At 44.9% G+C, this 12,012-nt stretch overlaps 1 protein-coding gene across 1 annotated transcript in view; it reads left to right on the top strand.

Moving 5' to 3' along the window:
- Positions 1-12,012, top strand: part of TRAPPC10 (trafficking protein particle complex subunit 10) — a 78,324-nt gene that overhangs the window by 21,197 nt on the left and 45,115 nt on the right. The window contains exon 3 of the mRNA XM_090272141.1: positions 5,209-5,344. Within this exon, the coding sequence (XP_090128267.1) occupies positions 5,209-5,344 (136 nt within the window). The remainder of the gene's footprint in view (positions 1-5,208; positions 5,345-12,012) is intronic.

Here is a 12,012-nt window from a genome sequence, read left to right on the forward strand (position 1 = left end):
GCAAAGCCATCGACCGCCTCGCTTGCGGGAAAGCACCAGGAAGCGACGGAATCCCTCCAGAAATCCTAAAGAGCGGGAAACCAGTCCTGCTACAGCCGCTCCACCATCTACTCTGTCTCTGCTGGAAGGAGGGTTACATCCCCCAGGATATGAGAGACGCCAACATTATCACCATGTACAAGAACAAAGGAGACCGCAGCGACTGCAACAACTACCGGGGCATCTCTCTCCTCAGCGTCGTCGGCAAAGTATTCGCCTGGGTCGCTCTTGCCCGCCTGCAGACCCTTGCTTCCCGCGTCTACCCAGAGTCCCAGTGTGGCTTCAGAGCTGGCCGTTCAACAGTGGACATGATCTTCTCCCTACGCCAGCTGCAGGAGAAGTGTCACGAGCAGCATAAACCACTCTACCTCGCCTTTATCGACCTCACGAAGGCGTTTGATCTGGTCATTCGAAGCGGACTCTTCAGCTTGCTACGGAAGATTGGCTGTCCACCACATGTGCTTGCCGTGGTCATGTCCTTTCACGACAACATGCACAGCACGGTGTCCTACAACGGCGCAACCTCTGAGGCCTTCCCAGTCAGCAGCGGAGTAAAGCAGGGCTGCGTCCTCGCGCCTACGCTGTTCGGAATCTTCTTCTCCATGCTCCTCCAATACGCCTTTAAGGACTGCAGCGAGGGTGTCTTCATTCACACCAGATCCGATGGCAAGCTCTACAACCTGGCCCGTCTACGAGCCAAGACCAAAGTCAAAGAGGTGCTCATCCGTGAGATGCTCTTTGCCGACGACGCAGCCTTGACATCACACTCCAAAGAGGGACTCCAGCAGCTAGTCACTTGCCTTTCCCACGCATGCAAGGAGTTCGGACTAGCCATCAGCCTGACAAAGACGAACGTTATGGCTCAAGGCACGGGGACTCCCCCATGTATCACCATCGACGGATACACCCCGGAGGTTGTCAACGACTTCACTTACCTCGGGTCCACCATCTCGAGCTCTCTGTCAGTTGACTTGGAGGTCAACCGGGGAATCGCCAGGGCAGCCACAGTTATGGCCAAACTGAACCGGCGAGTGTGGAACAATTCCAGCCTCACTGAGAAAACCAGACTGCACATCTACCAAGCCTGCGTACTCAGCACTCTCCTCTATGGCAGCGAGACGTGGACCACCTACGCAAGGCACGAAAGGAAACTCAACAGCTTCCACATGAGGTGCCTGCGACGCGTCCTGCATGTCGCCTGGCAGGATAAGGTTCCCAACACTGAGGTGCTGAAGCGAGCCAACATGAGCAGTTTGCATGCAGTTCTTAGTGAGAGACGCCTCAGGTGGCTCGGCCATGTCAAAAGAATGGATGCAGGCCGTATTCCCAAAGACCTCCTCTACGGCGAGCTAGCAGAAGGCCGGAGGATGACAGGGCGCCCAAAACTGCGGTTCAAAGACATCTGCAAAAAGGACATGACACAATGCTCCATCAATCTCAACACATGGGAAGTTCAAGCAGACGACCGCCTAGCCTGGAGGCTCGCGGTCAGACAAGGTACGTCACGTGCAGAGGCTGCGCGCAACGAGGAGGAGGTCCAGAAAAGATCGAGGCGGAAGCAGCGTCAACAGCAGCAACAACAGCCATCTGCCTTCACCCGTAACAAGTGCGGCAGGGATTGTCACTCCCGAGTCGGACTGCACAGCCATTCTCGGCGGTGCAGATAGACTCTCAAGAAGCTACGCCATCGTCTCTCGAGACGGACGGCTGCCGATGACTGCCGATGATTCATCTCTTCACCTTCCTGAAACTTCACTAAATGAGCAAAAGAACTAAAAAGGTATAAATGCACAAGGACAGAGGAAGGGGGCGGAGGTGATGGCAGCAAAGAGATGTGGACACCTTTTTGGTAGAAGAAAGAGAGATGGAGGAATTAGGAGAGACAGCTGAGCTCCATGTGTCTGTGCAGGGGGCTCCCTGAGGAGCAGACAAGGCTGAACAAGTGACAGGGCCCAAGAGCCTGGTAGGCGAGGGCAAGACCAGGCTGGAAAGGGTGGGGGCAGAAGGCGCGGGCAGGGAGCAGGTAGAAGCAGGGCCCCCCCATGTTGTGTGTCTGCATGAAGCGACTGCAGTTGTCTGCCCCTGCAGGAACCTTGGGGAGGGACATCTCTCCGTGGGCAGAGAAGCTCTAGAGCCTTGGATCTGAGGCACCGCAGAAAGTGGGGAGAAGTGCCATTCTGGAACAGTGGTCTCAATCTGAACAGGGTACAGCTAAGACCCAAGAACTCTGTGTCACATCCATGCTCCCCAGGCGAGAGAGGAGAAACTGGATGTCCCCAGGGGCAAGACCTACTACCCTCCCTGTTTCAGGAAACATCAGGAGGAGGTGCTTCATCAAATTTAGGACCTGGATGCATTTCTGATCGGAGCAGCAGGACTGTGGGCTTCTGGGGGATGTCACCAGGGAAAAGGAACTGATAGGTGACCTGATGCCTGAAGGTGCGGCTAGCACCAGAGAGTTTTCAGTTCTGTTGGAGAGCTTCAGGAGATTTAAAAATGTGATACTGGGAGCTAAGAACATAAAAGCTCTAAGAGGAAGAAAGTTAGGTTCTAAAGCAGCTGAGCTGCTGTAAGCATATGGTGTTACTTGGCCTAATAGTGAGCAGAACAGTGCTTCTACATTTCATAATAAGGGACACGCTGCGTCTGGGCAATAAACACTTGTGATAGAGCCATTGGGAGAGGGAGGGCAGGGAGGAGGAGGAGGATGGGCAGACAGCTGAATCTGCATCTCCCATCACAGACGGTCGGAGATCAGGTCTAAAATTAAAGAGCCTGGAAGATGTAGCGGGTTGAATTGTGGCCCCCAGAGGCATGTCTGTCTGGAACCAGTGGATGTGGACCTTATTTGGAAGAGGGGTCTTTGCAGATGTAATCAAGTTAAGGATCTCTTTATGAGCTCATCCTGGATTCGGTTGGGCATTAAGGCCAATGACAGATGTCCTTAGAAGACACAGAAAAGGAAAAGAGACGTGAAGATGGAGGCAGAGATTGGACTGATGCATCCACAAGCCCGAGAACACCCAGCTGGTCAGAAGGGAGGAGAGAGGGAAGGAACGAGTTTTCCCTCAGAGCTCCCAGAGGGTACCAGCCCCGCCAATACCTTGATTTTGAATTCCTGGCCCCCTGAATTGAGAAAACGAGTGATGTTTTAAACCTCCAGGTTTGTGGTACTTTTTAAAATAGCAGCTCTAGGAGACTTAATGCGTAGATGAGGTAGAGAGGATGAGGTAGGCACCTGCTCGCATATGTGTGTGTGTGAGAGAGAGAGAGAAGCTAATTCATACTATTTGACGTGTTAGATTGTGTACATATTACTTTGATAAAGATTCCAAATTAACTGATTAGATCTTGGAGATAAAGATTGAAGCACAAACTTTGCAAGATTCACTGAACAGCTGTATAGCTGAAGAGCCAATTAGTGAGTTGAAAGGTTGAGCTTGGAAATGCTAGAGTTCAATGCTAAAAGCTGGAGACGGAGAGCATGGATGAAAAGCTGAGACACAGAGGATATGCCCAGAGGTTTCATTATCCTTCCAATAGATGTTTCAGAGGAGAGAGCAGAGAATGGAGGGCAGGCAATATTTGAAGAACTAACATCAGGATTTTCCCAGAAGTGATCAGAGATTACAGGGCCTGCAGAAAGTCAAGCAGAATGAAAGCAAACAGAAAGCCCTGCCAAGAAAACAGAGAAAAGGGAAACCAAATTTGCATTTCTCTCACCATTTAAAATGCAGCATAAAATAGAACATTTAAGAACAGTCTTCTCAAAGAATTGAGGGAAAAGACCTTTGAACCTGGAACTCGTGCAAGAGGGAAAACTGCATCGGTGCCTTCCGCCGTGGGCCCTGGATGAGACTGGGTGCTGAGGGAGTGTGTTCCTCTTAGGCCTTGCTGGGTCAGCTGGTGCCCAGGATAGCCAGGGGCCCTGATCTGTCCCATCTTGCTGCCCACAGCCATGTGCGTTACTCTAGGGTGCCTTTCAAATAGGCTAGTCACCGTTTGCTACGACATGGAGATAGTTGGGAAGCAGTGCAAAAATAATGACCTTTTTAGACACGTGTGATCAGAAACCTTATAATCCTGTCTGAAATAATTAAAGGATGAATCTTGACAAGAAGAAAAATGAACTCAGAATTCACAAGATGAAAGAAGCAGCTGCCAGCAAACCAGTCAGAAAATATTTTGGTAAAGTTAAGGTATCAATACTTTCAAAAATGAAAAAATGTAAAATTCTAGATGTATGGAAGAAAGCAGAGAGAAGGTGTACTGTCTTTCTTGTCTTATTTAAGGAGGATACATTTATGTATATTAAAAATAAAAATGTAACCAACAGCAGAATAGGGGTAGATGGTTAAGATGGAAAAAGAAAACTTGATTAATCTCACAAAGGACAGAAAAAAATAGCCTGCAAATAGGATATAGACAAGTTCATGTGTGAGCCTGGTCACACTCAACACTTAGCATGGCTGGTGTCAGCTTGTTAAACACGGACGCACCTGAGATTGGAGATGCAGCCTCTAGAGGTGGAAAATAAGGCTTGGAAAAAGACCCATGTGACATAATTTATTTTTAGAAGTATCACAAAATAGCACCCATATCCCCTGCCAGACTCAGGTTAGGTGTTTGTAGCTGGTGGGGCCTCTGTGCTCTTTCCTCTTGGACTGGGAAAGGGAGGAGGACGGTTCCCACGCTTTTATTTGTGCTCTGCGAACGGAACCTGTTCTCTTGCTCTGCACGATTCTCTTTTCCGGATGATACAGGAGACAAAAGTGCCGGTGCAGTTGAAAGCTTTCATATTTTCAAACTGCACCTTGGACATTTGGGAAACTTTTCTTCTTTTATGGTGACTTAAAGATGAAGTTAAGCCCCAAGGGAGGCCCATTTTCCCCAGAAGTCTGTAGTGTTGCAAATGGCGCTGGTTAGGTAGCAGGTTCCTCTGCATGCATGTGTCACTGAGTAAATGGGAGAGTTGACGGACAGGTAGCTTTGATGTGTAGCTGTGAGCTGTGTGTAACGTAATTTATAGAATTCTGGGGAAGTCTCATAGAGGGTTAATAGTCAGTGTACTTCTGAACTCATGGAAATGATTAAACTCTTGTTGCATTTCTCTCTTTCTGCTGAGTATTTATCAGTTGTTTCTCTTATTGACTTTAAAATTGTTTATAGATCCTATGGCCGGGCTCCCAAGATGATTCACCTGGAATCCAGCTTTGTGCAGTTCAAAGAGGAGTTGCTGCCCAAAGAAGGAAACAAAGCTCTGCTTACTTTCCCCTTTCTTCATATTTATTGGACAGAATGCTGTGTAAGTATTCATTGGCGGGGAGCAATGTCCTGGAATAGCGTTAAGAATTCCTGGGTCTGGGTCTTTTCGAGACCATCACCATTTGTCACATGTACTTGCTGGTGCGCCCCTTACCTGGTGGTCTCTTTCCCCCACTCCTCAGCCAGTGTGCGGCTCTGTTGCATCCTTCTGCTCTGGCCCAGAGCGTTGTCCTTGTGGTAGTCACCCAGGGCGGTCGTACCTCCTGTGCTCGAGTTCTGTGACGCCCTCTCTGTGCCCCGGTGACCACCGGGTATGTTTAATACTTACTTTCAGCTTTGTTTTCACAGCCTCCTCTGTTCACCGGCATGGCAGACAACCCTTGCTTGTCCTTGGCTTGTAGGCTCTGAGGGCCAGGGCACTGCGTCCTTCCTCACCATCCGTGCCCGTTGCAGGAAGCCATGCATGACTGCCATCCAGGGAGCGGGTGCTGCTGCTTTCACTCTTTATGTGTACTTGGCAGTTGTGGATTTGTGAGTCCGGAAAGAAATTTCTCATTCTTGACAGAATTCTTCTGTCATGAATTAATAGAAAAATTTGTGGGTCATTTCTTTCTGTCTTCTCTGATTCTAATAAAGCAAACATTTAGCAGTATTCACATTTATAAATCATTACATGGCATTTTAACCTGAATCTGAGGAAGCAGAAGTGGTTTTTGTAATTTTTATGAGAAAGAACTCAAAGCTCATGCCTGGTTTCCCTGGACCGTACCCATGCATCTTCTGCTTTTGCTTAGCCACACGTGTGAGATGTTGTATCTCAGGGGAGTGCATCATAGACTCAGCACCCGGGGTTTTAATTGGGGCTGGTCATGTGGCACCTCTGCTCAGCACGCGCGAAAACTCTGGACCCCCGGGGGTAGAGCAGGTGTCAGCACAGCCGTCATGCCTGCACAGCAGTTTAGGCCCAGTGAGGTGCTCCCATCACGTGTGCTGGGGGCCCTCCTGATCCACGTTCCCAGGTGCCAGCCAAGGGCCGGCCTTGCGAGCAGGCCTAGAGATGGCTGCCCCAGGCCTGGTAACTCTTCTCTTCTTGACCACAAGTCAGATTTGATTTGTGGTCAGGGAGTTGTCTGGTTTCTCCATGCTGTAGTTCTGTTTGCCCCTGGCAGCGAATAAGCCACCTCCGGGGAGCTGCTTTAGGACAGTGTGAGCATCCTTCTCCCCATCCAGTGTTCGCACGGAGATTCTGCCCCCAGTGGTGACTCTTCCTGAGCCAGTCTTGACTAAGGGTTGCAAACCCCACTCCCCCCCCCCGAATTTATCAGCCAGCGATCTACTCTAGGAAAGAGCCTACATGTGCTATTGTTTAATTTAATGCCTTACTTATTTGATGTTCAACTTGTCCCAGATTTGGGCAGTGAGGGTCACTTCAAACTGGCTCCTATGTCCCCTTGAGCATTGTCTTCCTTTCTGGGACAGTCAGATGTTCTCGGTTCTTAGAAGTTTGCTACCTTTACCCTGGAATCAGCCGTTCTTCACAGAGCGCCATTTCCTTTGCCACTGTGTGGCGCTGCTGCTTTGTGCCCTTTTTGCAGACAGAGCTAATGAAGGGCGTCTCTAGAGAGCAGAGTTGGTACTGCTGCCTCGGAGTTCAGCCTGACCCCACAGGGCTCTTTCTGGCCTTACCCGCTTGATGTTTATATTCACCCTGGCTCGCGACACCATGAACACAGCTGCTATGGGCTCAGTCCTGCAATAAGCATAACATAGTTTCACAATGGCTACACCTGTGCTGCAGCTAGAAACAGACCTAAGAGGAATTCAACAGTTTGTAGTTTGCACTTCCCTAGACTGACAGGGATGCGTCGTTTCTATCCGCTTGGGCTAGTCCTCCTCGACATTCGTCCTTTTAGCGGTTTCCTAGTTGCTCTAGCCTAATTGTTTTTAAATGGGATTTCTCTCCCCTTATATATTCTAGTTGGTTATTTTTGTGTCCATGAAGGCTCTTAATTTTTCATGTTAACCTTGCTGAAGTCTTCTGTTGTTTGAGTTAGCGTTATCATTGATTCTCTAGGCCCCAGCAGGGTTTTCCAGATACCCTGTCATGTCATCTGCTAACAGAGATAGTCTTACCTCTTATTTTTCAATTCTATGCCTCAAATTGTTTTCTCTGTTCTGAGACATTGTTAAGTAGAAGTAGGGATGGCAGGCATCTTGCCTTGCTCCTGGCCTTAGTGGGAATGCCTGCCGCAGTCCCTATTCGGGAATACGTGGGCTCTACAACTGAGGTGTGTTTATATGAGCTTGTGAAGGAAGTTCCATCCGTTCCTGTTTTGTCAGGGTTTTTATGAGGAATACATTGTTGACTTTTGTTAAAGGGTTTTTCAGACTCAGTAGAGATAATCATATGGTTTTTTTTCCCACTTAGATCTATTAATATGTTGAGTTACTTTAATGGGTTTCTTATTATTGAGCCACACTTGCATTCCTGGCAGAAATCCCTCTTGGTCAAAGTATTCTTTTCTTAATGTGGTTTAGGTGTTTGCTCGCTTCATTTAGGATTTTTGCATCTGTGTTCACGAGTGATTGGTCTGTACCTTTTTTGTGCTCTCTCAGGTTTAGGTATCGATGTTGTATTTGGTTCATAAAAGGAATTTGGAAGTTTTTTTTCTTCTGTTTCTGAAACAGTTTATGAGACACTGGGACTCTCAGGTCTCCAAGGTTTGGTGACGTCCTTCTGTGAACCATCTGGACCTGGTACTCCTTGTGGGCTTATTCCTGACCATGTCCTGAATCTCTTCCGTGGAAATTGGTCTGTTTTAGCCCTTTGTCGATTTTGATATATTGTATTTTCTTAGAAATTATACATTTAGTTAGGTTTTAAAATTTACTTTCATTGAGGTATGTGGTCTTTTTTGACTTTTAAAATATGCTCTGTCATAGCTATTTCCCACCGTTGTTTCTTACTTGGTGTATTTGTGCTTTCTCCCACTCCTGATTAAAGCAGCGAGTCTTCCTCCCAGAGAATCAGGGCTTTTATTTATTAATCTGCTGTACTACTGATCTGTTTTCTACTTGATTAATTTTTCTTTCGTTTTTCTTATTTTCTTTCTTTTGTTATGTTTTACTTTGTTCTTATTCTAGTATTTTTGAGTTGGGAATGCATTTATTTTTATTCTTACATATTTATTGCTATGGGCCTTTGAAGATATGAACTTAAATATATTCCAGTCTTCTGTCATTTTTCGGATATTCTTTATTTTCTATTTGTGTTGCCCCTTTTAGCTCGTAGTTTAACAGGAAGATTTTTAATTTCCAGAAAGAAAATTTAAAAGTTTAAAAAATTTTTTTTCCTTTTATTGCATTATGATCAGAGTATTGGCTTTATTTCTGCTTTATGAAACTTAATTTTTTCTATGACGTAATGAATGATTAAGTCTTTGTGGATGGTTCATGCTTGTTTGAGGATATATTTTTTCTTTTTTCAGATATTTATGTTAAATAGGTATTCATAAGGAATATCTTACTGATTATGTGGTTTAGATTATTTATATTTTAAAGTTTTGTTCATTTTACCTGTCTTTAGCTGCTGGTGGCATGTTAAAGCCGCTCTCACTGCGTTTCTGTTTCTCTTACATCTTCTGCAGTTTCTGTTCTGTAAAGGCGGCTGATGTATTATTTAGTGCATAGATATTTGTAACTAGTATAATTTTTATGGAGTGAAATGTTATTTAAAAAATGGTTTCTGAGTAGTATGTCATGTTTAGGAAGGCCTTGTCTATCTGAAGGTAACTGCTTTTCTCCTATATTTCCTTTTAATGATTTTATAATTTGTGTTATAATTTTCTGTTTGATCTGTATAGCTTTAGGTAATTTTTGTCTATGGTAGGAGCTATAAAGATTTGGGGCCTAATTTTACAGTCTAAATTTGTAGCAGATTGGCCTAGCATCATGTTGTAATTGTTTGTCTTTTTCCTATTAATTGAAAAATATCTCTTTTTAAGACGATGCCCTATAGGCACAGTATTCTAGACACTTTGGTCTTATTTATCATTGTCTAATCTGTGCCAGCATTAGACTTCTAATTATTACATTTTTATAATGTATATTTATATTTGTTCTTTTAAAATAAATCTTTTCATTAGTATACATTTTCTTGTCCATATAAACTTAAAGTTAGATTGTTAAGTGTACAGATTTTACTTTCCAAAAATGCCTGTACCAGTATATCCCATCCCACAGCTCCTCTGTCCATGGCAGGAACATTCCTCTTTCGAGAGGCCAGGAGTGTGCTTCTAGCTGAATCTGGGTGGGCCTCTGACTGGCGGAAGGGACACTGTGACTTTTGAGACTAAGTCATAAACGGTAACATATCTTCTGCTGGGTCCTCTTAGGGTGCCAGCTTTTAGAGCCCGGCTGCCATTTTATGAGGAAGTTAAGTTCCCCCACAGGAAGGCCATGTGGAGGTGCAACCCCCGTCTGAGCAGGTCCTGGCCCACAAGCTAACATCCACCAACAGACAGGTGATGCCTCTTGCTCCAGCCTGCAAACCCCACAGCTGACACCAGGGGGCACAAACGAGCTGTTCTCCAAGGCTCTAGGTTGTGGCTGCGTGAGCAGCGAAAATGTTCAGGACTGTTACATATTGTGTGGTTTGTTACAAATTGTATGGTTTGTTACAAAGCAGCAGGTAACTGGAACAGTGGTTGAAAAGAAAAAGAAAGACTGGAGGGGTTCCCTTGCCTTGAATAAATTGTAGATGAATTTGAAAGGAATTAGTGATCATGAATCTTCTTGTCTGGGAACATGGTTTGTTTCGGCCTTCTTTCTACCTTTTTTATGTCCTTTAATAATGTGTCACAGTGTTTTTCACAGAAGTCTTGTAGTTTTATTGTTGGATATAGTTTTTGTGGACATTATGAAAGAGGTATTTTTTTTTCTTAAATTACATTTTCTAGTAGGTAGGGAGCCTGTGTTTTTTTGTTGTTGTTTTAGGGTTTTTGTTTAGTTTTATTATCTATTAAGAAAAGTTTCCTGGAGCAAGTTGATAATATTTAGGATTTTAAATTTAAAAGTAAAACTCTTTGTGGTGCTATTTCAGTACAGGAAGCCCTCCCTTCACATCATCAGTGGTCCTTGGAACTGCAGCAGGATGGCCACAGGCTGATACAAACAGGAGTTAAGTTCCTGCGGCATCTCGTCAAACGTTGCACAGAAGATGTGACTGGAGGGCTTACTGTAGTTGCTTAGGGTTCGTACACGTCTGTCACTTACCGCCTCCCTCCTTCTGGTTGTATCGTTCTACCTGACACCTAGCATGAGGACCTCACAGCGGCGCGCTTCTGTCCCCTCCCAGCCTCCGTGTTGTGTTACAGATGCACCGTTCACTGGAGCTGTGTTACGCTTTCACAGCCAGTTGTGTCTTTGGGTCGGCCGACAGAGTCACCATTCCCCTGCTCCCCTTCCCTTTGTGACCGTCCAGGCTTTCAAGTGGTGTTCACGTCCTTCTGCCCGAAGGACCTCCGTCATCTTTCTTATGCGGCAGTCCCGGTGATGACTTATCTCAGTGTTTGTGTGTATCTGAGAAAGTATTTTGCCTTTATTTTTGGAAAATATTTCACTGCTATAGAATTCTAGTTCGAAATTTCTTTCTTTTTTTTTTTCGCTTTTAACCCTTAAGAGACAGTGCCCCATTGTCTTTTGGTTTCCATTGTTACCCATGGGAAATCTGTTTTGGTTTTCTTTTTTGTTACTTTGTATGTAAAGTGTCTTTTTCTTTTGGTGGTTTAAGATGTTTTTTTTAATCCATGGTTATAGGCAGTTTGTGATATGCGTTGGCGTAGTGTTCATGTTTCTGTGCTTGGGTTTTTTGGGGCTTTTGGGTTTACATAATTTTGATCAAATTTAGAACATTTTTGCTCATTGTTTTTTCAAATATTTTTTTCTTTATCTCCCTTGTCCTTGGGGACCCCAGTTACTTATGTATTAGGCCACTTGAAGTCTTGCAGCTCATTGATGCTGTGTTGATGCTCTAATAGCGTTTTCCTCTGTGTTTCATTTGGATAATTTTTGTTTCTGTGTCTTCAAGTTGCCCAGTTTGCTCTTAATACTACCCAGTGTATTTTTCAGTTTAGCACTGTGGTTTTCGTCTTTAGAAATTCCATGGGGTTTTTCCCTCTTCCTTTGAAATATATTTTTCATGTCTCTGCTTAACATCTTGAACATATGAAATGTGGTTACCAAAACTGTTTTAATGGTTTTGTCTGCTGATTTTATTATCTGCATCATTACTGAATCTACTTCTGTTGATTGAGTTTTCTACATATTATGGATCATATATTGTTATTTCTTTGCTTACCTGGCAATTTTTTATTGGATGCCAGATATTGTGAATTTTATCTTGTTCAGTCGTGGTATTTAAAAACAAAACAAAACTATTCTCTCACTTCTTTTGTTTATTAAAGATTTTATTTATTTACTTTTTAGAGAGAAGGGAAGGGAGGGAGAAGGAGGAAGAGAAACATCCATGTGTGAGAGATACATCAATCGTTTGCCTCTCACATATCCCCAACTCAGGACCCAGCCCACAACCCTGGCATGTGCCCTGACTGGGAATCGAACCAGTGGCCCTTTGGTTTGCAGGCTGGTGCTCAATCCACTGAGCCACACCAGCCAGAGCAGTCCTGGTATTTTTGTAACCCTAGATTT

This window comes from Furipterus horrens, unplaced genomic scaffold (assembly GCF_987537825.1).
Source record: "Furipterus horrens unplaced genomic scaffold, mFurHor1.1.pri manual_scaffold_1, whole genome shotgun sequence".
NCBI classification, from domain to species: domain Eukaryota; kingdom Metazoa; phylum Chordata; class Mammalia; order Chiroptera; family Furipteridae; genus Furipterus; species Furipterus horrens.